Source organism: Kwoniella bestiolae, chromosome 3 (assembly GCF_000512585.2).
Source record: "Kwoniella bestiolae CBS 10118 chromosome 3, complete sequence".
Classification (NCBI taxonomy): Eukaryota; Fungi; Basidiomycota; class Tremellomycetes; order Tremellales; family Cryptococcaceae; genus Kwoniella; species Kwoniella bestiolae.
This window is the reverse complement of record NC_089243.1, coordinates 1,921,537-1,947,496: the sequence shown is the minus strand read 5'-3', so window position 1 is coordinate 1,947,496 and position 25,960 is coordinate 1,921,537. Positions and strand designations below refer to the sequence as shown.

The 25,960-nt window shown below is 47.0% G+C and overlaps 10 protein-coding genes across 10 annotated transcripts; 6 read left to right on the top strand and 4 right to left on the bottom strand.

Annotated features, from left to right (window-relative positions):
* Positions 1-502: 502 nt before the first annotated feature.
* On the top strand, positions 503-3,786 carry I302_105424 (uncharacterized protein; the record flags this gene model as incomplete). Its single annotated transcript, XM_019195283.1, has 11 exons — positions 503-532; positions 599-644; positions 740-829; positions 1,012-1,517; positions 1,663-1,768; positions 1,878-2,185; positions 2,275-2,836; positions 2,964-3,053; positions 3,130-3,226; positions 3,329-3,612; positions 3,731-3,786. The coding sequence occupies 11 exons, from the start codon at positions 503-505 to the stop codon at positions 3,784-3,786; spliced, it is 2,175 nt and encodes a 724-aa protein (XP_019042996.1).
* Positions 3,787-4,146: 360 nt separating this feature from the next.
* On the top strand, positions 4,147-6,036 carry I302_105423 (uncharacterized protein; the record flags this gene model as incomplete). The annotated part of the gene is made up of 6 exons (XM_019195282.1): positions 4,147-4,206; positions 4,303-4,374; positions 4,456-4,566; positions 4,655-4,759; positions 4,905-5,081; positions 5,239-6,036. 6 exons carry the CDS (start codon positions 4,147-4,149, stop codon positions 6,034-6,036), a joined length of 1,323 nt encoding a protein of 440 aa, XP_019042995.1.
* Positions 6,037-6,417: 381 nt separating this feature from the next.
* On the bottom strand, positions 6,418-6,955 carry I302_105422 (DNA-directed RNA polymerase subunit 10-like protein; the record flags this gene model as incomplete). The annotated part of the gene is made up of 5 exons (XM_019195281.2): positions 6,418-6,467; positions 6,528-6,565; positions 6,695-6,718; positions 6,793-6,884; positions 6,953-6,955. The coding sequence occupies 5 exons, from the start codon at positions 6,953-6,955 to the stop codon at positions 6,418-6,420; spliced, it is 207 nt and encodes a 68-aa protein (XP_019042994.2).
* A 399-nt stretch (positions 6,956-7,354) lies between these two features.
* Positions 7,355-15,739, top strand: I302_105421 (uncharacterized protein; the record flags this gene model as incomplete). The annotated part of the gene is made up of 24 exons (XM_065870084.1): positions 7,355-8,050; positions 8,106-8,483; positions 8,541-8,978; positions 9,046-9,316; positions 9,381-9,658; positions 9,747-10,145; positions 10,211-10,587; positions 10,640-10,739; positions 10,803-11,142; positions 11,204-11,290; positions 11,346-11,450; positions 11,496-11,688; positions 11,745-11,895; positions 11,952-12,449; positions 12,565-12,722; positions 12,805-12,935; positions 12,990-13,078; positions 13,129-13,222; positions 13,281-13,526; positions 13,600-14,195; positions 14,278-14,574; positions 14,666-15,135; positions 15,218-15,382; positions 15,490-15,739. The coding sequence occupies 24 exons, from the start codon at positions 7,355-7,357 to the stop codon at positions 15,737-15,739; spliced, it is 6,807 nt and encodes a 2,268-aa protein (XP_065726156.1).
* A 557-nt stretch (positions 15,740-16,296) lies between these two features.
* Positions 16,297-16,654, top strand: I302_105420 (uncharacterized protein; the record flags this gene model as incomplete). The annotated part of the gene is made up of 2 exons (XM_019195279.1): positions 16,297-16,439; positions 16,510-16,654. The coding sequence occupies 2 exons, from the start codon at positions 16,297-16,299 to the stop codon at positions 16,652-16,654; spliced, it is 288 nt and encodes a 95-aa protein (XP_019042992.1).
* A 258-nt stretch (positions 16,655-16,912) lies between these two features.
* I302_105419 (uncharacterized protein) lies at positions 16,913-17,544 on the bottom strand (the record flags this gene model as incomplete). The annotated part of the gene is made up of 4 exons (XM_065870083.1): positions 16,913-16,975; positions 17,031-17,243; positions 17,321-17,348; positions 17,429-17,544. 4 exons carry the CDS (start codon positions 17,542-17,544, stop codon positions 16,913-16,915), a joined length of 420 nt encoding a protein of 139 aa, XP_065726155.1.
* Positions 17,545-18,331: 787 nt separating this feature from the next.
* I302_105418 (uncharacterized protein) lies at positions 18,332-20,057 on the top strand (the record flags this gene model as incomplete). Its single annotated transcript, XM_019195277.1, has 2 exons — positions 18,332-18,463; positions 18,555-20,057. 2 exons carry the CDS (start codon positions 18,332-18,334, stop codon positions 20,055-20,057), a joined length of 1,635 nt encoding a protein of 544 aa, XP_019042990.1.
* A 456-nt stretch (positions 20,058-20,513) lies between these two features.
* On the bottom strand, positions 20,514-23,395 carry I302_105417 (uncharacterized protein; the record flags this gene model as incomplete). Its single annotated transcript, XM_019195276.1, has 7 exons — positions 20,514-20,600; positions 20,666-20,770; positions 20,842-22,850; positions 22,908-23,092; positions 23,157-23,162; positions 23,250-23,260; positions 23,339-23,395. 7 exons carry the CDS (start codon positions 23,393-23,395, stop codon positions 20,514-20,516), a joined length of 2,460 nt encoding a protein of 819 aa, XP_019042989.1.
* Positions 23,396-23,902: 507 nt separating this feature from the next.
* I302_105416 (uncharacterized protein) lies at positions 23,903-24,896 on the top strand (the record flags this gene model as incomplete). The annotated part of the gene is made up of 4 exons (XM_019195275.1): positions 23,903-23,908; positions 23,976-24,248; positions 24,339-24,497; positions 24,612-24,896. 4 exons carry the CDS (start codon positions 23,903-23,905, stop codon positions 24,894-24,896), a joined length of 723 nt encoding a protein of 240 aa, XP_019042988.1.
* A 282-nt stretch (positions 24,897-25,178) lies between these two features.
* Positions 25,179-25,486, bottom strand: I302_105415 (uncharacterized protein; the record flags this gene model as incomplete). The annotated part of the gene is made up of 2 exons (XM_019195274.1): positions 25,179-25,206; positions 25,272-25,486. 2 exons carry the CDS (start codon positions 25,484-25,486, stop codon positions 25,179-25,181), a joined length of 243 nt encoding a protein of 80 aa, XP_019042987.1.
* Between the last annotated feature and the right edge of the window lie 474 nt (positions 25,487-25,960).

Sequence of the window (25,960 nt, the reverse complement as noted above, 5' to 3'; positions counted from 1 at the left end):
TCTGCCATAGACAAATGGGCTGATGAATTCGTATGTGTCTGTAGCGTCTGTCTGTTCTGATGAGCTTCTATCTTTCCTTTTCACGATACTATATGCTATATGACTGTGATTTAAATTAAGGATTTAATGAGTGTTCTTTGATTTTAGTATTTATGAAGAGATGCATTATACCCTTTTCCCTTCCTGCTCTTTTGCTATATGGATCCGTAGTTCTGTGGTCTGCGTTTCATGCTCAATAGATTGATTGATTAAAGGATGAGATACGATGTGTGCAAAGGAAAGGACTAGGACAACAAGATTGAATTGATCAGCCTGCCTCCACCGTGTTGCGATACGCGTAGTATACGGGTAACAATGACGAAATGGGTGAACGAGTGAGAGGACAGTACCATAACAACCGATAATGACTTGTATTCTGTGATACTATTCTGTGCATGAACGAAGCGTACATTGTACTCTAACTACCTGTAAACCTGCAAGTGAAGACGTAAGGAGTATCAACATGGACGAAGAAGCTGATTTGGCTTTGCTCGTGAGTGATCGTCCTCATTCGTTGACTTGTGGAGTCGATGTTAGATGTTGATATGTGTAAATGTAGGATCAACATCTGTTGAAAACAAATCTACTCTCCCAGCGAATGACCAGTGGGTGTTTGTGCCTCTGTCTCATATATTACCTATGAATTTCCAGGTGTGAAGACTCGAAGAGAGGGGATATTGATGATATGCTGCTCTGATAGATATCCTCGGTCAGCTGGATAATCGATTATCGAGGTTGGATAAGACCATCGCTCCGTTGGGGTTGCAGCCTTTGACTAGGAAGGATGCCAGTGAGTGTGTGGTCTTATCTCATGCATGGCGACGAAAGGAGAGTTCAACGTTGCGAAGAGCCAGAGCGCATATACTCGATCAGGATGATCAAACGTTGTCATCTTTCACATGATCATGATCTCTGTTATATGTGCACATCAATAGTCTAAGCGAAGCTGATTCATCTCATGCAATACTTTAGATATCGAAGCGATCCTCCTCCATCTCGATGGCGGACCCTCCAAACCCGCTCTCCCACCCAACTCCGCACCTGCCAAACCACCCTCGAATGGTCCACCAAGACCAGCCAGATCAATCCCCATCCCCTCCCCATCATCAATCACAACAAGCAACATCGTAACCCCCACCTCAGCTACCATACAATCTTCCTCCACCAAATCACCCATAAGCGCCTCATCGCCTATAACAGGGTACAGCCTGGGTAATCCAATAATAACCAACCTGAAATCTAACGCACGAACTACCGATAAACCCGGTATTTCAAACTTATCGCCTATCCAATCTGCTGCACCATCTACGACTGCCTCTCCGGCCGACGAGACTGCCTTGCTCACTCGGGGTCCAGATATAATGGCGTTGAATGAGTATTTCGCGGCGCTGGATGGGGTGATACTCGATTTGGAGAGGATGTGGAAGGGTCTTATGGAAGGACGAGGAGGGGCGAGGGAGGCGGGTGTGAAGGATTTGGTGGGTATTTCTTCGCTTTCACAAATCTTTGCTTCCTACTTCTTCTTTCTCTCGGCGGTGTCTCGAGAGCCATCACGAGAAAGATACTTAGTCTGAATGGACAGGTGGGCTGATAAGGGGCTGATACGATTGTTCTGCTGTTTAGAGCAACCTCGTCGAAATTGGGTTCTCGGGGATGACACAGCTGTTTATCAAGATTTCGAGGGATGGCATGGGGAAGGTTGTTGATGCTGAGACGCTGTTGAGTAGTGGTGAGTGGCGGGTTCTCTCCTTATGATTGGAAGAGTAATAGAACCATCGCAATCTGTATGACAAACGAAATAATCAAATCATACTGATGAGCTAATTCACCTTCAAAAGGCCCACCAACTCCTCCAAACTACTTCCCACCACTGTCCACCCTCCATCCGTTACTCAACAAAATCATATCCACCCTCTACCCCTCTTCCAGCACCACACCAAAGACATCATCGATCATTCAGCCGATATGGGACCAAACGCTTCGCACGTTCGCCGAGATGAGGGGCGAGTGGATTTGCAGATGTTTGAGTGGGTTGATAAGTAAAGTCGATGAGGCGGATGGAGGTGGGATTTGGGCTGATGGGAGGGGGAAAGAGAAGGTAAGGGGGTTGGTAGGGTTGTGGGAGAGTTTGCTGAGTATAGTTGAGGTGGGTCTCAATTGCTCTTTTCATCCTTAATTCTATGCGCCGATATGCGAAAAGCTGATCTGACTCTTGTTATGACCATTCTATCACAGGCTGAAACGCTTCTCATCACCACGCTCTTCCCCACTCACCCACCCTCATCTCTCCTCCTTCAAATCCTCTCTACACCCCTCGAAGTCCTGCTCAAAACCCTCCAACCAACCCTAAACAGCATCAAGAAATCCCTCTCCTCACAGACATTCGTCGCACTGGACCTATACACTTCCCTCACATCCGTCCAATCATCATGGGAAAGTATCCTGACAAAGTGCCTCAATATGACTCAAACTCCCCTCTCTACAATGGAGGTGAAAGAAGTCTTGACAGTCCTCAACCAACCTGTCTCATCACTTCGATCTTTGTCCTTACGATCATTCCCCGAACTACTCGTTGATATACGGACCACCCAAATAGACGGACAGCTCACATCGAGTATAGCTGATATAACCCACTCGACGTTGAGTTACTTGGAGCAATTACCGGAATTTGAGAAGACCGTGGAAGGGTTGTTGGGCAAATCGCACTCTGAACGAAGTTGGTTGATGGGCCAGAAGGACGCACCGTCGCCTGCTAGGAATGCGGGTGAGGAGGGAGGGACAGTCAATTTGTTTGTTGGTGGGTTGTCTTCGGCTGTCACTGTGTTATTTGTATCGCACGAGAGCCTTATCATCAGCATCTGCACCAAGATCTACGTGAACGTGATTAGTGGATATCGATGCTGATCTGACATTTAACGTTCTAGCCGACGTACTTGGTACTCTCCTTATACACCTCGATGCGAGATCAAGGGCTATGCGAAAACCCATAGGCCAGGCTTTCTTACTGAACAATCGTGAGTGATACCTGTTTGCTCAGTTGGTCCATCAATTGTCTTCGAGATGCTGATGGATCGTGGGTGGCTCACATAGTATCGCATATAAGAAATACCACGTCGTCATTCCATTCTGATATTATCGGACCTGGAGCGGAGGATATGCTGAACAAGGCATTCAGGGATGCCAAGGGGTAAGTTGTGACGTCTTCCACTTCATCTTGCTCAACTCAAACACCTATCTTCATGAAGTCAAGTGAGCCCATAAGTTACTGACATCTTCTGATACGATATAGCCAATACCTATCAGAATTCCACAACCTAGTCACCCTCCTAACAACCACCCACTCTACCCCGCGATTCGGAGTTCCCGTCCCCCAGGGCGAAAGACACCACCTGAAAGAATCAGCCACGCAGTTCTTCGAGAAGTTATCTGAGATCGAGTCGATAGTGTTGCAGTATCCATTAAATAGGCAGGACCCAGATATGCGAGATAGGATTGCGAGGGAGGTAGAGAATATCGTTAGAGGTGGGTATGAGGTGTTTTGGGGGAGATGTGCTGGGAAGGGGATTGAGAAGTGTGAGTTTATGAGTTGATCTCTTGGTTTTGCTCGACCATTGTGGTGTATATGTATTGCTGGATGTACCTTGGGAAGATGGGGAGAAGGAGGATCAGTGCTGATATCTGTTGATGATAGATCTACGAGGATCTCCGGATGATATCACGAGAAGAGTCCAGGCTATGTTCAGGTAGGATTGTTTCTTGATAGATCATCTACGTTATACATATCAGATCATATCAACATATATGCTTTGGATGGAGAGGGTAGAAGTATTCAGACTTGGATTTAGATCGTGTTGTAGTAATTCGACTGATGCATATGAGTAAAGGACTTGTACTGTCATAGTTGATAGCAGAGTGGACAAATGGCCAATGCCCGGATAAGCGATAACATGAAGATTGCCGGCGAGCGACAACACGTATGCGAGTGAATTGGATTCTCTTGTTTGGCTCTCTACGAGTACTCGTGAGCTACACATTCAGTCAGCTTATATACGCAACTAGCAATCGTAGGTAACTCTGACTGTATCGACCCCACAGAGAAAGAACGATATGCCCAGCAGTCAGAGTCAGGATTTGGAGGTTGAGAATCTATCTTACGTGGATATTCAGGTGAGTGATCTGTCTTTCGACAACTAGACTTCTCTAAGTAGATGATAGGCAGAACTCACTCTAGTACGGTCATACTGATTTTTTGGAGGTATTTAGCACGACGCCCTAGCTGTATTCGACGATATCGAGCAGGGTGTGGTGCTTTCCGAAGATATCTGGATATCCGGTGTGAGTTTCTGCCTTATGTACTGTTGCAGTATGTCTAAGCTGGTACGAATGGGGGATGCTGATCAGGTGGGTTTGGATCAGTACAAAGCTGGTGAATCGTCCGTTCATGGGAAGGCGAAAGTGACTGTTCGAGAGGGTGGTGGGGCGGAGCTGGTAGGAAGGGAGGGGGTCAAGATAGAGAGACTGGGAAAGGTCAGCATCCAATCTCATTTTGTGATCAATCCAACACACGCTCAGATGGGAGAACTCTCAGTTTGATACTGACATGCATACTGCGTAGACCAATTTCAACGTATCCATACCTAAATTATCTATATCCAACCGATCTGTCAAATTCCCAAAACAAATCATTCATCCGCCGTATAAGAAATCATCAAATCTGGATGTAAGTTTACAGTAATCTTCCCCTATCTCACATCCTTCTATACACGCGGCTCCCCTAATTCCACGTTTTCCAATCATCGATCATCTGCCTTTCGTCCGACAATTTGATGTCCAGACGCTTACTCTCCTCCCCTCGCTTGACGTAGGCCCCACTACATATCAACTCGCTCTCACTCAATCCGAAAACACCCCATGTGGTCGTTGGTGGACCGGATGGATATTGTGCGATACTACCTATGTCGCTGAACAGCTCGGAGAAGGAGGTGTATCTTAGGGGTCATGTAGGTGATGTGAGGGATGTGAGGTGGTTTCCTAGTGGAGAGGTGGGTTTGGTCTAACCGTTATATCTCATGTCAACCCTGTCTCTCTGTTCAGTCCCATCGAAACCCAGGACTTAGGGTGATATGACGAAGTACAAATTGACAAGGACATGTCATGAATATGTATATGGTGCTAATGCTTCTTACGACATCGTCATAGGTAATCCTCACAGCCTCTTCCGACCTATCAATAAGGATATACGGCCGAGACGGTATAAACCCCCGTACCCTCCGAGGCCACACTCGCGCAATCACCTCAATCCATATACTCGGATTGGGCAGGCAGGTCATATCGGCAAGTAAAGATGGTACGATCCGCCTGTGGGATGTATCCAAGGGAGAGGAGGTGAAGAGGTGGTTGGTAGGGTTGGAAAGTCGAATGACCATTGAGGGGATGCTGCTCATCGATCAACCTTCTTCAATAAATACTTTGGGTCTAGAGGAAGAGAGGGTGATGCTCTTGAATGTGCAGGATGGAGTTTGGGTTCAACCTTTTTCTTCGGATGATAGGGGTGATGGATGGTTTATACGGAATGATTTTGGGAGTCAGTTGATCTCGATTGATGAGAGGGATGGGGTGGTGGTTCTGGGTTATATGAGTGGAGTTGTGGAGATTATGGATTTGGGGAGACTCAGAAAACCTTCTTCATCAATAGACCCAGCACTTTACGAAGGAAAGGAAGGAAGAGTAGATAGAATAAAGAGGATAAGGAGAAACGAATCTCCCATATATAGTCTACATCTCGCTCCTTCAGGCGATAGGGACCAGCTCGATCTATACGTTGGCACATCATCTGGATTACCTTGTTTACTCAATATACGGGTGCGGGAAGATAGGTTCGAGGTGGAGATTAAGGACGAATTGGCGGGGTGGGAAGCGAGTGGTGTGGAATGTTGGGGGAAGGTTGGGGAGAACGTTTGGTGTGCGGGTGGTGAGGGGGGTTTGAGGAGGTATTGAGTTTGTAGTAGATCAGTATTTCAGTATGATGCATTATAAGATAAAACATATCGTGTATGCTTTACCTGGCGCGATCGGACTTTGGCTTTGACATGATGGTATGCTTGACATGAACAGCATAACCCCTGATGAAGAAATGGTATAAAGCCTTTTTGGCCGATGTGCTCGGTTCTTCTTCCTTTTTTTCAAGACGAATGACGGTGTTTGTCCAATAGTAATCACATCATGTTATACAGGGTATATATCTAAATATCTTATCGCAGGAAACCAAAGTGGAGGAGAAGTCGAGTGAGAAGCGAGGTGTATTAGATTTATCGATCTCGTGAGAGTGCTACATGAGTATACCCGGTCAGCTGGTGAACAAGACCCGCGACAATGGTATTAGGGGAAAGACATACGGTTGTACATCAATAACTTCTCGATGAGGTCGACTATCGATTTGTGGTCAGCTACTGCAAGCTTATATTGATTTGAGGCAATGATCAGCTTACCATGGGTCAATACCATTCTTCGACAGCAATAACGTTTTCTACGAGCATTGTCAGTCAGTATATCGGATCTTCAGAGCGTCATCATCATCCCTTGGATAGCCTTTAAGCCTCCTCCTAGTCATGTCTTTACTTCGTCCATGCCATTTAGCAGGAAAATACCAACTCACAATTGAAGTCTGTCCAACGCATCTCTACATATACGAGCACATCATCAGCTATCCTTTCTCGACGAGGAAGTAAATGAGTGGTCTAGCTGCACACTCACCCTTCATCTACACCTGCTGCTAAGAGTTCCAGATAGCTGTCCCACAAGTTACCTATCACTTTACCGCATGAGAAGCATCTGACTGGGATGATCTGTGTGATAACACATCAGCTGAGACCCGCAAAGAGGTGGGATATCCGTAGTTGGGATGGGTATTTACCATTTTGGTGTGTTAGTTGGGTAGATGATAGGAGGATTGTTGAAGTAATGAGAGGATAAAGTGAGACGCAGATGTAATGATTTGTTGTTGAAAATATCAGTTCACTTGAATTCTTCGCAGTGAGGACCTAGAGTATAAATGGTACAGTAGTATCAACGGAATCAATCTTGGTGGATCAGCTGAAATCCACGTCAGGCTATGTTCCCAGCCACGTGATTATCAGCTGAGCTACTGTGTTACGTCAACAAATCAACCTCGGTTCTCGTTACGCGTCTTGGTCTGGGTCCGAGCGTGTTTGCTCTCTTTCGTTGACTTTTGACTTTTGATTTCGGTTATTTCACTCTCACAATTACACTGTAATATACATACATAGCATCGTTATAATCACGGAGAACATTCAGGATGCCAGCTGCTAAGGCTGCTTCTGCTCCGAAAGTCCCGCCCGCGGCACCCAGGAAGACAAGGACGACGAGAACAGCACCAAAACAGGATGCCGACGACTTGGTTGAGGGATTGGGAAAACTGAACTTGGATCAATCGTCTCAGCCTCAAGCTGTCAGACGAATTGTCAAACCGACCACACAGTCTTCTAGTGCCGGTAGCTCCTCCAAACCTGCTGTATCAGCTAGTAGCTCATCGAAACCCACGACGACTGCCAGAGCATCTACAACTGCAACAGTCAAGAAACCCACCACGACGATCTCAGCTGGAACCAATGGGAAGGGCAAAGCGAAGGCTATCTCATTAGAGGATACTCTACCATGGGCTCAACCATCATCTCCTTCCGATGGGAAACCATTGACAGATATGGAACGTGTAAGGGGAGCTATGCAGGCTGTCAACGTATCTTCGAAATCGTTATCGGCAGCTGTGGCTTCAGGGTTCAGGTATACGCCTTCACCCTCGACATCGAGCACGATAAGTCAGGAGACTAAGGAGGAATGGACCAATGAGAAAATCGATAACCTGCTTGAGACTTGTCAAATCTCCTTCAGAGTTTTGAGGGAGTTTGATGAGAAAAGGAAATTGCAGGGGAAAGGTTTGGATGTCGAGAGAAGTAATTGTGGGATTATCACGAAATGTATCTCTATGGGAATGGTGAGCTACTTCCTGCACGTCGCAGCGCAAAGGTACTTAATTTATATTCCTGTAGTATCGGAGAGCAATAGATTTGGCTGTGGCTTCTCGTCCGGCTTTACTTCGTCAGTATACTCCTCGTAATGTCTCATCGACAACGGGCTCGGCTTCAGTCTCCGCTTCCAGCTCGGCACCAGCTCACTCAAGGGGTCAGTCCAGCTCATCACGATCAACGGGAAAAGCTGTCTCTAGTACTCCCTCAGCACGGTCCCGCACGACTATTGCGAAGACTGCCCCAACGTCAGAATGTATACCGGAAGAATGGTTGGAAATAGCTAGATTACCTGTACCAGAAGATGGAAGTGAATTGTCGGAGAATCTAAAAGGAGTGTTGTTCTTAGTGATGATGTCAAGTTGGGTCTGTTTGGTGAACCTGAGCAAAGACTTAGACCAGGTGAGGAACCAGCTCTGTATAACCGGTCTATTTCATGAGCTGATTTGTATACTGCAGCTTTCGCCCGTCCTCTCTCTTCCAAATTCTACGGACGAATACCTTAATCCCCTTACTCTAGCTCTATCACTCCCCATACCGAGCACATCATTCTTCCTTCATACCTTCTACCGTCAGGTCAACACTGCGACTACGTCTCCTACTTCTTCATCGTATCTGCATCTACGGCATCTGGCATTACTAGCGATGTCAACTACCATAACGACTTCTTCCGACTGCAAAACCACTCCATCACAGTTCTGGGATACGGTCCATCGCACTGTGCTAAGTTTCATCAAAGAGGATGAACAGAAAGAAAAGCTCAGTGAGGCTGCTAGAGTTGTTGACGGTATTGTCGAGTCTGTTGAAAACATGGTCCAGAGAAGAGGAGAGAAAGGTTGGTTCGAGGGTAAAGGATGGTTGGGATTAGTGGAAATGTGGGTAGGAATAGGAAGAAGGGTGAATCGACAAAGTTTATCTTACTCATTGCAAGGGTCAGCTGTAGCTAACGGTAAATCAATATCAGCTGGGAGATTCTTCTATCATCGATAAACCACTAGCTCTCTTAGCTTCGTCCACATCGATCAACAAGACCCCTCCTTCGTCTCGTCCCGAGACACCCCAGGCGGGACCTTCGACTCCAACTTCTGCCTTGACCATAGCTAGCAAAGCGACGATCCCAAAAACGCCTAGCTCCAAGAGTGCGATGAGGAAGATCAAAAACCCGGATGCGGAGATAGCTAGGATATGCGGTGATTTGGCTAAAGCTAATTTGGCTATTGATAAAGCTGTTTCGCGTGAGCTCTATTTCCTCCTCATTCAATGCATAGTACACCTCGAAGTGCTGATTTGGTTTCACAGCCAAGTCTTCGATATCGTCGATTGACGGGTTAGAGCCCGAAGAGCTCATACTCTTGGCTAGCTCTATCTCGTCTTTACCCAAGACGGAGGAGTTGACGCCAACAGTTGGAAAAGCGTTCAGAGCTTTCGAGCGAGTCAGACGAGGCTGTTTGAGGATTTTGGACAAGGCGAATGAACCTGATCACGAAGATCGGTTGAAGTCGCTCGTAGGAAATGGACGAGAGTGGTTGATGATGTCTATCGAATTTGCTGAGATCTTAATTGATTCGTCGATCTTGGTAAGTGTAATCGAGATTTACCTCAAGAGGTTCTACTCCTGAATTGACATGTAAGGTATCGATGCTAAACCCTCATGTATCGTCATAGGACCCAACGCCTATCAAAGAAATCATACCTTCACTCATCGACACGCTTGTCCAGTATTTCCGACCTCCCCAAGCATACTCTGCTTCTCTCCCATACCTCGCTCGAGCTCGAAGGCTCATCGACCAAACGTCGTCTGTGCTCAGCAACGTGGACAAAGCAGACTACCTTAGATGTCTATCGAGCTTAGCATATAACGGTGCTGGACAGCTTTACCGCTTGAATCAATCTGCCGAAGCTGCTGAAATGAGTAAGATAAGTTGTGATTGGACGACTGAATCTCTGAGATTGGTGGAGAATGAAAGTAAGAATGAGGATAAGAGCTTTACCCTGCTGAGGGAAGGGATAAGTAAGAGGTGGGAACTGTTGGCTGGATGTTATCAGCGATTGGGGAAGAAGGACGTAAGTCGTAACTGTTTTTCTAAGTTTAGAGAAGTAGTATGTCTGACTGATGAGGAAATATGCAGCAAATGTTCACTGCGTACTCACACGTATTCGCATCACAGCCCCCTTCGCTCCTCTCCCAGCTATATGCGTCCTCCTCGACAAAACCGTTGGCCGAGATCTTCGGATCACCTTCTATGGCCGAAGTGAACAACCCGTTGAACCGGCTCGCCAGTCTGATCCTCTACGAACCATTGCCATATTTCACCCACGCTACCGAGCTTGTGCGCCTTATGCAAGAGAATTCTTGCCCACCTGCTGTAGTCGGTGCCGTTGGAGAGAAATTGTTGATACTGCTTGAAGAAGGAGAATGGAAAGATGAAGTAGCCAAGATCAGCTTGGAACTTGGTGATGCTATATTGGGAGTCTATGGGGAGGATTACCCCATCAGAAGGATCAGGTAAGCTTTTTTACTCAGTGTGGACCTCATTCATTGCTGACCTTAGTGAAAGGGTGTTGGCCAAGATGATGAACACTATCCTTACCTCAGGCCAACAGATGGATCGATTCCCTTCTCTTGTCGAGGAGGTCCAGAAATCTGCCAGTCAGACAGTAAGTTTGGTTTAGCCTCACAGTGCTAATAATCGAAGATGAACTAATGATTCTCCTGGGTAGGATCTTGGTGAAGACTCCGGCTTATCACACTTCAAGCCCGAATACCTGTCTTATACTCTCATCCTCAAAGCAATGCAGGCGTATCATACTTCCCCTCATCCCACTTTGGAGGTAATACAGACCAGCAAAGAGGCCATCGAACAATTACGTGGTATAATCATACCTCCCTCTACTCTGGACAAAGCAGAGGAACCTAGAAAGAAAGTACCTTTGGGCAGAAGCACTACCACTAAAGCCGTCAGTACGAGACCTACACGAGGCGGTCGGACTGTCTCGGAGCCTAAGAAGACTGTTGCGAAGAAGGTAGTGGGGAGCAAAACCAATACTACTAATACTACTAGTAAGCGAGATGAAACTTGTACAACATCGAATCGGAGCTCACGTTACAATCTGACATACAGCTTCAGTAGCAGCAAAGGGCAAACGACGCTCAAGCGTAGCTTCCTCGCTGGTGTTTGATGATTTGAAACGATTGACCAGACTATTAGGTGAGCTGAGCCGCGCATAGACACAGATCCACAAGCTGATACATCCATGCTTCAGGATCACTTGCTACCTTGCTTGGATTATTGGGTCATTCATTACAGCAAATTGAGGCACTCAAGCTCCTAAGGGCATTCCAGAGGAACAAGGAGGATCTCGTTGATGGTGAGTCTGACTTGGTATGATCGCAGACGCTAATGAAATACCTAGATTACACATTGCGATCCGGTCAACTCGCTACTGAGTACCAGAAATTGGGCAAGACCTCTCGAGCGGGATTGGTGTTTTCACAAGCTCAAAAGGTTGTAGAACATTCCAAAGTCCTTGTTTCGGTCAAGTCGAGAGTGGAATTGGGCTTGAGGTTCGCTTGTTATCTCGCTTTTAAAGGGGATACTGAGAAAGCGTGAGTCTTTGCTATCACCCTTCCGCAGAAGCTGATTGAGTTGCTCGTCCACTTAGTCAAGATGTTTATGCGGAAGCTTGTACGTTGGAAATGGAAATTGAGCTTGACAAGAATGCTAGTTATGTCGGGAGAGTGGTAGATCGGTGTGAACAGCTTGAAAGGGCTGCTTGGGCTAGAAGAGCTGCAGCTGCGATTTATGCTGCTCAGGTGAGGTTTTGAGGTGATCATATCTGCGCAATTTGTAGCTGACAATGATCGATTAGGACAATGCAGCAGCAGCTATCATCCACCTATCAGCTTCCTTCCGACTATTCTCCCGAGCTGCAGACGCTATCTGTCGAATCGCCTCGACTTCCGCCACTTCACCGAAGGCAATCGAAGATGACGATCCCTTCGGAGCACCCTTACCTCCCTCATCGAAACCCAAGCTTGACGGTGCCGACGAACCTTCGAAGGATTCCAAAACCCCCCTCCCATCTCAGACAACGCAATTTACAGGCAAACACTTACATTCCTTTCAATGGCATATCGCCTCTTCGCTCCTATCTACCACTCTTGATTTATCCAACGCATTTGCCTATAGAGGTACAGTGAGGGACAGTGAATATTTCTTGAAGGTTGCTCATGGGATCGCTGGGGCGGTTAAGAGTGATGTGATTCTTGCGCGAGTTGGGGCGAAGGAGGCGGAATTGAATTTCAAGATGAGGAAGTGGGAGGTTGTGGGGGAGAAGTTGGAAGAGGCCGCGGGGGCATTGAATGCTGTGAGTTTGGACTTTTCTCGTGCGTCACTTCCGAAACACCGAAGATGTCGTAGTGGATAACTTTGAAGGTTTGAGGTGAGGAGATATGGTTAGCTGATATAGTGTGTCATGCCAGATCGAAGGACCCGATATGATTGATCTTAATGTGCTGAAAGGCGACTTGTACTCGCGCACGGAGATGATCGAGGAAGCTGAACAGGTCTTTCAGAGTACTTCGAGAGAGATTGAGGGGCTTGATAGGGTCTTTGTGGCTAATGAGGCTGTTTTGCCAACGTGAGTTTGGTCTCGCACGGTAGGGAATCGTATGCCTTTCTGTCCATGAGTAGTCGAGCTGATGCGATGTAATACAACGCAGACCGAAGAAGAACGCTTTGCTCGCTGCTTCGACTTCCAGCGTTCGAGCCAGCTTGACGGCTAGTAGACTCAGTCAACAGGGTAAAGAACCGTTGTTACCTTCTGCTTTGGCTCATGTTTTGAGACAATATGGTAAGTCATCTATGCTCCAGCATGACAAATCCCTCTGACAGGTTCTTGGGATAGCTTGGTTATTGAAAGAAGCTGGATCGAAAGAGGAGTGCGAGGAGTTGCTATCGCAAATCAAGAGTTTACCAGCATCGACAGAAACAAAGGTAAGCTAATTCAATGCGTCGCCATCAATTCAGCTAATATCATGGGTCAGGCGGAGGAATTGCTTCTCGAAGGTAGAATCGCGTTGCATGAAGCTTTCAATACGTTCAAGACTGACTTGTTCATGAGTTCTTTGACCGAGTCTGGTGAGTCATCTCATTGCATATGTAATACATTTTGTAACGTTGCTGACCGCCACACTAGCCGTCGCTATGCCGATGGGCGCACCTACCAACCGAGTCGTAGATCGACAGTCCACTCGACAAAGTATACAACATGTTCTTGCTCGGGCTGAGGATGCCTTCTTATCTGCTTTATCGCTCGTATCTGGAAGTGGGAAGATTGAGGGTATTAGACAGGCTTGTCTTGCTTTGGCGCTGCTGAGGACGTTCCAGACTTCCCTTGGTGAAGGTAGTGCAGAAATAACAGCTGCCGCTGCTGAGATGTTAGGTATGTCGAGGAATCAGCTGGATTGCGAATGATCTCCCACGATACGTTTAGCTGATCTCCATACAACTCATAGCATCAAGCTCGTCTATCACTCTTCAGAGAGAACTCCTTGAAGCTATCGAGTGCAAATTCGTGGATGTCGTCAATGACGATCTGAAATGGCCTAATTTCGCTGCTGAAGACATACAAGTGGATGGATCATCCGAGGTGGAGACTGAAGATTTGGATGATCACAACGGACAACTACGAACCTACTGGAACAAGATCAAAACCAAATACCAGACCAACCCCTTATTATCCCTATCTGGCGATTCGTCTACCGAACTGGATAACCTACCTTCTGAATGGGCAGTAATCTCCATAAACGTTACAGACGACCACAATACAATGTTCATCTCTCGACATCAGAAAAATCAAAAACCAATTGTATTTTGTTTACCCCTCGATAGGCAGGGTAGAAGAGAGGGAGACGACGATTCGCTTACTTTTGATGCTGCATTGGAAGAGCTGAGGGATATCATTGAGTGTAGTAATAATGGGGCGAGATCTGCGAAATCGGTCAATACGAGGGAAGATAAGTTGGCGTGGTGGGAGGAGAGGTATAGGTTGGATGGCAAGTTGAAGGATTTGTGTGAGAGTATTGAGTTTGTTTGGCTGGGGGCGTTCAAGGTGGGTACATCCTTCATCATTTCTGCTGTATAAGCAGTCTTCTGTCCCGGATGGCTTTGCTGACGTTGTGTACACCCCATAGACTATCTTCAGTCCTCGGCTACCCAATCCCTCAGTAATCATCACCGACCTAAAACAGCGACTAGAGAAGATCTTTGACTCTGCGCTTTCTTCGACATCGGGAGGTGGAGGTACAGCCAAGAAAGGATCTTCAGCCGGCTCAACCAAAGTTCAACTGGACGATGCGCTTCTCGAGTGCTTTATCAATCTCAATAGCAAATGCAAGGATGAGGAGGTTGAAGATTTGGTTTACTTCATTCTGGATGTTTATCAGTTCCATGGGGTTCCTGTTGCCTTATCAGAGTTAGATATCGATCAGGTGTGTAGACTTTTCGCGACTTTACCCTTCGCTGAGATTGCCGCTGTAATTGTAGAGAAGAGAGCTAACCCTCATACGATATGCTAAACAGATCGCAATCGATGTCAAAGGCGCACTGGAAAAGATCGAATCTCGCATCGCGCTGTCCGGCTTGCACCCGCCGAAGGACGAACATCTCTTCTTAGCGCTGGACAAGAACGTTCAACCGTTCCCTTGGGAATCTATACCTATCTTGCGGGGTAGACCGATCAGTCGAATACCGTCTTTATCATTCTTGCTCGACCAAGTAGCCATGGGTAATCACCTAAGACCTTCACTCACTCAACCCATGTTCAATCCCTCGTCCTCTGCTCCTGATGATAGGGCCGACACGAGACGTACGGTTAATTCCCGAAGGACATTCTACATCTTGAACCCGAGTGGGGATTTGGAAAGGACCGAGCAGCACTTCAAGCCTTATATCGAGGACATGGTGAAGAAGGCTGGATGGAAGGGGATCATGGGGAGGAAACCTACTGAGTTGGAGATGGCTGCTGCGTTGAAGGACTATGATTTGGTGCTGTGAGTGATGTCGTATTCTCTACTTCGAAGTCATCTCTATAACTGGCTAGATAGCTGATTCATGTTCTTTTGCGCCTTTTAGATACTTCGGCCATGGTGGTGCTGAACAGTATATCCGATCACACAAGATCAGACACCTACCGCAATGTGCTACTACGATGTTATGGGGATGCTCATCTGGTCATTTGAAAGAGCAAGGGGATTTAGATAGGACAGGTACTGCTTGGCATTATATGGTTGGAGGGTGGTAAGTAGCTGGATTCTATCTCTCTACTAGTACTAGTATTCATGCCTTTGCTTTTCCAAGTCTACACGTTCATGGACTATATCAACTGACGTTCATGCCCCTTACAGCCCATCACTCACAGCAAACCTATGGGACGTCACCGACAGAGATATCGACAGACTCTCATCCCACGTCTTGAAGACTCTTCATCTCGACTCGGCGCATCTACCAGACTCCAAATCACGCCCAAATACCTTGTTGCCATTATCGGAACTATCGACGGTGCAAGCTGTCAACTCGGCCCGGGACGAATGTAAGCTTAAGTATCTGACGGGTGCGGCACCGGTGGTTTATGGGTTGCCTGTTTGGTTACATTAGGTTTATGAGTATGCATGGTGGGTGGCAATACTGTGATCGGAAGAGTATGTGTATCATAGCATTGGATCAACCGCACTCGCAATGGCCGTCATGACGATGCAAGATCTCTCCTTTCAGCGATGACGGAAAGGCTCCTGAAAAGCGAGTCAGGCGATGAGGATGAGTCAACACGAAGAAGCATCAGAAGCATGTCGATGACGAAAGGCCTAGACTTGAGATCAGCTAGTTTCTTGCTAGGGAAGATGACGTGAGATTTACTGAACAAAGGTCCAGAAGATGACATCCTACACCGCCTTGACCCCTCTTTTATTGTTTGAGATGACACTCGGCCCCAGTGGAGCATGCGAGAAGAACGAGATGAATGGATCTGATCACTGACGAGTAGGGAATGGACGGTTGGACTCATTGCCTGGCAGCGAGTTATCAGAATTTATCCCCACCAAAAACAATATAAATACTATAGTACCCCATCACACGATTCACAGTGGATATTTCTCAGATTTTCCCATCGACTGATTTACATACAACTTCATAAACTCAATAGTGACTTTTTTAACATGCCCGAAGAAAGCAAATCAGGTACCGACAACAGTGTCCCAAGCACAAAACCATTCACGCCGGTCCCAATGACGAACTCTAAGGGCGGCCAGACCATAGAACTGATGCTTCCCGTTGACGACCATGAAGCCCTAGCGCTATTGTATGTTCCCGATTCGTCCTCTCGTATTTAGATCATAAAAGCCAACGTTGAGCTCATATTTTGAATGCAGCGGTGGGGGCAGAACCGTCCAGTCCAACGAGCTGGGCAATACCCCTTTCATCCGCACGGATACGTCCACCATCAAGGCCATGGGTTTCAGAGCAGCAGAACCCTCCGCCCCTAGCAAAGACGGAGATAGTAAATCTGGTAAATGAGCCAGGTAAAGGCATCGCCCGGATACCCATCTGGCTGATCTAGACCCAACCACGTCGGATGGATGAATCGTGTTAGGCGAGCAAGAAGATGATACTATGCATGATGAGTGTGCTGCAGTATTGACACGTTTTCAGTCAGTGTATCTTTGCAGATCACAACCTTATACAATATCATCAAGTGATCTTTCAGAGCGCAGTGGTCGGTGCGCAAATGTATATCTACATAATACCCATACTTAACTCCATCGATCAAGGATTTTAACCTTTCTCACTTGGGTGAGGAGATTCACCACTTTCTTCGGAGGTAGTGGTCATATCAGGCTGTCCAGAACGAGTTAGCGATACCCATCCAATGACCAAAAATATACACACTCACAGTCAGGTGAAAATCCTCAACATCGTAAGTTGGTACTGTCGTATTGGTACAATCCTGCGCTACGCATTCACCCTCTGGACACACCACGATGCCCTTTTGTAACATCTCTTGATAGGTTGTATTACCAGTCGGTGCGATATAGGGTGATTCAAGTAGTTGTTCCATCTCGAAGACATCCCCTGGTTGGGCCAACGTTGATATCTGATAATAGCACTCAGGAGAGGCAGAGCTGACATCAGCTCATAATCCTTTCCCCACTCAAATGGAACAATTGATTGCATATAACCCACCGTCATATTGAAGATCACATCTGTATCCCTGGGGTTACTCGTATCGGCGTTGGAGTCATAGATCAGCCAGGTGATGGCTCTTGAAGCCACCGTGGGCTTATTGAGTACTGTATAATCTCATCGGGATCCCTGGGCCAAAATAATTGCTGTGGACCGATCCAATCGTTTTCTTTGTGATTCTTCATGATCGATCTGGTATTGGCGGGTATCGTGTTGTTGACCATTATGTACGATTGCGCCTGCGCATAACCGAGTAGAATCAAGGAATAGACAGTCCACAGGATCATGATCATTGTGATATGTTGGAGTCACAGATACAAGTGGTTGGTTGAGAGAGAAAGTGAGTTTACTACAGTATCGCCGAGAAGTTGGATATGAATAAGGGGGTAATCAAGTGCTTTGCCAGAAAGCGAGTAATCGTTTGAAGATGGAAACTTGAAAAGCTTGGGTCTCAATGTCGTCTGGTATCTGTACTACATGTGCATGAACGAGGCGAGGTATTCCAAAGCTCCTTCCTTTGCACACGAGGGGATGCGATTGATCTTGTAAGGGGAATCAAAGGGATGTCAATGATCTTTTGTGCCTAGGGCGAATGGTAACGATGGGAACTGTGAGTACGATTGTCCATCGTGTGCGGACTTAAGCTCCTGTTTGCGATACGGACTCACTGGGTATGTGAGCAAGACAGCATAAAGGGATGTGACTCCAACGTATGAGTCGCTGTTCTCAGATTTAACTATACATATGCGATTCATCGAGTCGAAAGATATATGGGCAAGACCACACTCACTGCCACAGATCAGGACATGTTTGCCTTGCCACCCACTCCCACTCCCAGTTCTCGTAACGTCATTCTGTTCTGAAATCGAGTAGCATTTTCGCTATGAGACCAGCATAACACACTATATAATATAACACACTACACCTCTTGCTGATAGGAAATAGACACAGACATCAAAGTAGAGTCCCCGTGTCAGGTCGGAAACTGTGTATATTCAGTACTCGTATGGTATGACTGTGAATATCGGATCGATCTCAAATTTAGACAACTTACCGGATGATGTGTTGGGTATAATTTTTAGACAACTTGAATTGGATGAGTTGGTAGGGTTGAGATGCGTAGGGAAGGGTATGAACAATAGGGTGAGTATTGCATCTTCCTCTATACGATGCCCTCTTGCAGGTCATAGAGCTACTACCCACACACGTCTGACACATATCTGTCAATCCAAAGGTGACATCCCTTGGGATACCCCTCTTCCTCTCGCTGCATCGCCAGCCTCAGCTCACCCTCACCCCTCCTCCAGATCAATGGGCTCCTATAGACCTAGTCGAGCGTAATCACTACATCAATCGGTCATTGCTCAAACATCGTTTCCACGCATTACAAGTCGGTCCGACATGGCCCAAATCCGTTATACCGACTTTGGAGTTGACCAGTGATAATCTGGTGGTAGGCGTGGGCAGTAAGGTATTGGTGCATCCGCTGGAACCTCCACCTGTCCCGCAAGGCGACAGCTATGGGAGTGGGAGTAGAGTGATACATCAAGCTGTGGAATATGACATACGGACGAAGAAGGATCAAGGTGGGAAATCAGATATAATTGGGATAGTACCCATAAATGGATCACGGAGCGAATACATCATAGCTCAATTCGACGGTACGATCCAGCGTGTCCATCTTCCTTCTTCTCCTCGTCATTCGAATGGTCATTCATGTCTACCCCAGATCAAAGCTCGATATTCCTTCTCTTTCAACCAACCCAAAGAATCCATCAATACCCTGGTGGGCACAACAGATAGTCGACAATTCATGACCACCAGCGTATCGGGCTTAGTCCAAGTCTACTCAACACACTCTCCATGGACCGATTGCACCTCTCTTCAGCTCAAATCCCCCAGAGCATGGTCTTCCCTCTTGAGCAATTTATATGATACCTCGCTCGGACCAATGGCAATACTAGGCATACAAGGTGGAGCAGAGCTTTATCCCCTCTTACCTACAGGTCTCGCTCAATCCCCATCTCGGAAACTGATAGGACCCGACGAACCGCTCTTGTCCTCTCCCTACGCCTTGACACTCCCAGATACAGCCCAGACATCACATAATCCCAACCTACTCCTGAGTGGATGGTACGACTCCCACCTCCGCATCCATGACTTACGCCATCACACCAGATCTCCAGTGAGGCAATTCTCAGATCAATATACCTGGTCGGACGGGGCGGCGTATTACTCGGCATGTTTTGCGGGGGAACATCATATAGCTGGTGGGACCTCCAAACATGGGACGGTATCGTTCTTCGATATGCGTAATTCCAAATTACCCACCTCGACATTTCAGCTGGGGGTAGAGGTGGGTAAAGAGGAGAGAAGAGGATGGTCATGTTTCTCACCTAATGGGAAAGGATCGCCGGTCTATTCGTTGAGATTCGATAATGGGAAATTGTATGGGGTGACTGAGCGTCGATCTTTCGTACTTTCGTTTGATCGTTCTGGAGAGATTCAAAATGGGATACTCAGTTCAGATCTACAGCATTTGATGATCATGCAGAATAATCGGAATAGGGACAAAGGGAGGTACGCTCCGAACGGGTACAAAGCGAGGGGTGGGAAGTGGACGTGGTCGGTCCGGAACGGGGGTGATCAGGATGGGGATGTGAATGATGTTGCAGTGGGGTACGAACACACCTCTAAAGGTGGGGTGGAGCTGTTTGACTCGTCGGTTGCGAAGTGACGATTACTCAGGGTCACTCGTTAGGTCTGTATTCACCTCCTCCTGTCTCTGGTCAGTAGATATTGTAGGAACGCATGTCTTGTATCTCTCGTTGTAGACTCATAGATTGTCAGTACTGTATAGATGTAACAGACATTGGTGTGTTAACACCATGTAGCAGTGATAACTCCTCTGAGGACGATGATTCGAGTTAATCTCCAGGATCAATGCAAGAACATAGGTAATATAGTAATACAATAACGAAGCTACGCTCCCTCGAAATAACCAAAACCAAGACCAAAACCAAGAATACCTCAAATCAATAAATAAATAAATAAATAAATAAATAAATAAATAAATAAATAAATAAATAAATAAATAAATAAATAAATAGAAAGACTAGATCCACTTCCCCCTTCAACTTCGATCCGATATTATACTTGCTTATGTTTCTCTCTCCATCTCTACCTCGCAGCGCTATGTCATCCAATTCACATTGATCAGATCCTGCTGAGTTTCAGTCTGGGCCGCGTAGACATTCTGTTCATTTTCGTTCTCCAGTGTCTAAAGGGAATATTGCATGTCAGCTATACCATACCGTACATCATTGACAACGGTGCATAGCTCACCTCCAAAAGCTGAGACATCAGCTCATCCACATCCTCAACTTTCGATCCCCCACATCCAGCAGCTATCAGCCGTCGGTACTTTGCGATCTGTTCGCTCGTCCCTGCCTACAAAGCATCAAGTCAAACTATCAGCCTTTCCCTTTACATGGAATCCGATTCAGTACAAGTGAACCCACCTCCGTTTGAGCTTTCACAAACTTCTCCACCAACTCATTCTTCCTCTTCCGTTTCTCCTCGATCTCCCACCTCAACCTCTCTTCCTCAGCTTGAACCACCTCCTGCCCCCCACTCGGCAGATTATGCAATGCCTCCAAATCTGCATTATCACCACCATTATTCCCAGATTTCCACTGACTCTCCCTACTCAATTCATCTTTCAACCAACTCTCCCAACCTTTCTTCAGCTCCTTCTTAATCTTCACGTTCAAGTTCTTTTTCAGACTATTCAGCTCATTCTTCTTATCCTCGATCGATAAAGTCTTCTCGTTCAGTCCAGCAATCAACTTGTTCGTCTCGGTTACTTCGGTATGTATCGAAGTCAACATCGCCTTGGCCTGAAGTATATCCCTTTCCTTCGATTTCAACTCGTTATCAAAGCTCTTGGCTAGACTCTGGATATTACTCGTTATATCTTGTAGTGCCGATCCACCCGTTAATCTGGCAGCTTCACTGGAGTACAGCTGAGGAGCAAACGAAACTTTATCTTTATCTTTCTTCTCGTCCTTCTCCCCGAATCCCAATTTCTGTTCGCCCGATAATTGCCTTGAGGACCCGCCACCTCCGTTGGCCTGTTGGACGGGGGACGATCTGAACCGTTCATCCTCCAGTATGTAGTCTTCAGCAGACTTGAAATCCCTATTCTTGATTTTCGGGTCCGCCCCATGATCCAACAGGGATTTCACCAATCTCCTCGACCTCGCTCTAGCAGCTATGGTCAGGGCAGTCTCACCCTCCTCATCTTGGAAGTTTATCACATCTGCTAATTCCTGTGGATAATCTGATAATCTAGATAAGATCGTTTCCATATAATACTTCGCCGCGTGGGTCTTACCCTTCGTCAAAGCTATGTTCGCAATATGGTGGAAGACCGTTCGGTTCTGTTTATCTATGTTCAGAGTCGATCGATGTAACAACTCGTACAGCTCTGGGAATTTCCTAACATCGTAGTTATTCGAGAACATCACACTTCTCATCAAGGGCGTCTGCTCAGCGTTGTTGCCGATGAATATCGATGCTCCGGCAGTCAACAGCAACTTGACTACTCTGACCCTGCCCAGAGCACACGCCCAGTGTAAAGCGGTATGCCCATCTTCGTCAATTCGAGTATTCGCATCGTAGTCGTGCGGAGGAGAGACCAGTATCTGTGGTATTTGGGTGGATTCAGATACGAAGTAATTCAGTATCATATCGGTGTATGCTTCAGGTCCAATCGGTGCCGATCCGTCATCTTGAGGATGGGGGTGGAATCCACCTGAACCGGAACTTGAAGCGGGTAACAAACCCATTGATAGGTTTCTGGGACTACCTTGAGGGGTATGTACGGCCGAGTTCCCCCTTATCCGACGTAGTTGGGAATAATGATCTTGCTCCTGTTGATTCTGCTGATCTTCATCCATCATCATCGTAGCTGCATTTCGTTTCCTCGATACCGAGTCTAGAGTTTCCATCTGGGGTAATAGGTTCATCTGCACACCCAAGGGCATACCCATCTGAATACCGTCCACATCCATCGAGGGGTGATGATGATGATTGTGTAGACTACTTTCGCCTAACTCAGCTTCGGATCCCACAGGACTGGGCGTCTGACTGGACGAATCTTCATCTTCGGGAGTAGCTGAGGGGGTCTCTTCGACTTCGCCAGATCGCATCGAAGTGTCCACATCGGGCGTGGATTCCTGCATTCGGTGAGTGGTGCGCGACGCTGAAGCAGATGCCGAAGCGGCAAGTTGGGCTTGAGCTTGAAGTGCAGCTGCAGATGTAGGTCCAGTTTTAGAGGGTGTACTCTGTTCTTTGTTCGATTTGCGTTCTCTCTCCTTTCTGGATTTCGTTGGTGGCGCAACGGTGTGTTTGGGTGCTGGAGGAGGTGAGACGGACGTGGGGACGTAATCGATGATGGGTCGTAGGAGATCTTCGACCCCATACTGTTTCGCCAATGCCAAGCCTCGCTCGATGGGTATCCAGGTTCCTGTGAACGTCACATGAGTGAGCTTGCGGGTCCTGTCAATGCAGGTGTAAGACTAACCTTGGTATTTTCCATAACCACCTTGCACCTTCTCGTGTTCACCCTTCTGTACTTCTCTCTCCAACACTCTCGTACGTTGTGGCTTATCGAATCCTGCCACTTTGAGAATCTGAGTCGCGTTCAAGTACGCGTCGGACCTTCTTCGCATGACCGCGACATCTCGACAAAGCATTTCGTACACGGGGCTGGAGATGGTAAAGGATCAGCTTGGAAATGATCAATTCATGCATGACAGCGAAATGTACTCACACTCCACTGCATCAATATGAAAGAAGGGTAACGTCAGCAAGATGCCTTTCCATTGGATGCCACACCTGTGTACCAAGTGAGAACGTCACTTACCTGTACGTAGCCTATGCAAATGTTAGACAATGAATCAGTACTTGGTCTCACCAGAGGCTTTTTATGACAAGGATGTATCAGACCCTCACCTTGAAGATCGTGTTCGGTCCAGCCTCACCACCTTGGGCTACAGTCTTCTTGCCCATCTTGGCGGTCTGACAAAGGTAAGAGCGGAGATCGGAGGGGTGGGAAGCTACGTCTGGTGAAATTGAGACTTCGATGTGGAGATGACGAATAGACTTGAGAGCTCCTTGTGTTGTCTGTGTGATCTATCAGAGATGGATGTATGATCGTTGAGGGTGTATATAGAGTGATGATACCAGATGGTAGATGATGAGAGGATACTGGGAGTAATGTCTTCGTCTTGGTTTAATAAATCGCGTCGTGCATCTGCAAAAGTCAAGCCAAAGTACCAATATGCGCGTGGTGGAGGGGAACATGGGATATCCTATTCGGATTTATACGTGTATGATACCCTATTCCCGATATTTGATCCCATGAGGCATCTTCATGTCATCCAGTTCGAAGTGGAGGATGTTCAGTTTTGTTTGGTGCTTCGTAGAGATTTAAATGTTACAGTCATGTCTGTTGGATGGCAATAATAACAACAGTAACGAACATGAGCAGGATATAGCCATACACTCAGAGTCAACATGAAGGTCAGTCAAGCAGTAACACTCCATCGGCAGCGGATCAACAGCTGAATTCAACCGTTCGTTCACCTAGATATCAAACACAGCTCCTCTCCACTTGTCAAATCAAGAGGTACTCACCCACTTCCTAAACCTCAAAGAGGACAATGATGCCTTGGTCCAATCGATAAACCTACAAAAGGCCAGAGACAAAGCATTCGCAAAGAAGAAATATCCATTGGAAAGGGATAATCCGGAAGACGACGATCCGAGCTTGTTAGAGCCGTTAAGTGCAGAGGAGGAGAGGAAGTTGAATATCGCTGAGAGGAGGGGCATGAGCGATGAATTGATTTGGGTACAGAATGAGGTGAGTCAAATATCGTCTGAACAGTACATGAGCGCGAAAATGGTCGTGTCGAATCGATGCTGATCATTGCTGACACAAATCATGACACAGGTTATCAACTTCCTATGTCAACCTTATAACCCAACTTCGAGACAGACAGCCGATGGCGTAGCTCGATTAGCAGATGAACTGCAGGATCACCAATTGACTAAAGCAGAGGTGCTGCAGATAACCAATCTGGCTCCTACTGAGGTAGTGGAGCTATACGCTGTGAGTGGATTTGTCGATGATAATCGAATCCTATTCTCATAACCTATATAAGTATTACCTCAGAGATGCACCCCAACACGCCACGCTTTACTGACCATCTCCCCCCTACTACAGATAATCGAAGAACCCGACACGCGGTACTACCCCGACGCCTCAGCCAAGCTTGAAGAAATAGCCACTCAGATCAAAACCACCCTCTTACCTGTTCCTCCACCCGAACTAGCACAATGGACAGGGCATGGTGCAGGCGGAGAAACACAGGGGTATGAGCATGGATATGTCGAGCAGGATGAGATGGAGATGGCTGCGATGGGGATGGACGATCAGGAGTACGTGTTTGAAGGTGGGAGGGGCGGTGAGGGCGGAGTGGACGATGAGCAGGATGAGAGTATGGATTAGTGTGGGGCTCATTTTCACGAGGAGAAGAAGTGGTGTGCCATTCTAGACTGTTCAACGAGGAGGACCGAACGACCCAACAAAGCATCACTTATATCAAGCATTTACATATACCCTGTACTCCTAAACCACTTCTTACCTTTCGGCATGTAATTCATCGCATGTACCTTTCAACCTACAACGATACCTGTTCCTCGTCGGCATTCCCTTTTCTCGTCAGATATCTCATTTCTCCCAGCGATGTCATCGACGTAGTCGTACGTCGATCAACCGATCCTGGATCGCTCAGTTCTGTTTGTAGGGAATGGCGATTCTATCGTCCCCACCGAAGGATCAATACATCGCTACCATTCGGGCCGTAAAGAGGAGGGTACTTACTGCCTGTCATCTCCTCCAAATTCAGTATGACCATGGCTCGCACTGACCTCCAGACCATTATCGGTCGATCGGTGGGAATATCCACTGGTATTTTGGCCCGCTTCCCCATTGGTATGGGTACTAGCGCAAGAAGCGTGTGTACCATGCGATACTTCGTATTGCTGGGTTGAGGAGATCTCAGCGAAAGAAGTCGGGGTTTGGGTTTGGCTGGACATGTCGGACATTTGAGTCAGCAAGACGGACGACGCTGAGGATGGATTGCTATGAGATAAGACCGGTGTTAGAGGGATAGATCAGACTATGTACTGTGCAGTATATCAGGTCTTCTCCCATCCTGATTTTGCCGCTCGAGTCATACCTCTCGGTTGGAATTTCCGAACGGGTGAAAGGATGAATCACGGTTATGACGCACTGACATGACATCAATGCCAGCCTGAGAGGAAGGACCATGGTCACTGATGCCTGTTTGACTGATACTGATGAGACTCAGCTCGTCTACTCGAAGAGGAACCTTTGTGTAAAACCACAACAATACTATCCTTGCACTATAATCTGAAAGTCAGCGTCAGAAGTCGAATCACGACTTAATCTTACTGTGAGTATCTCCTTCAAGCCATTTGCCACTATGCTCAAGCTGAGGATCTGCATACTTCGCCCAGATACGGTATCATTCTCCCATACCCTCGATC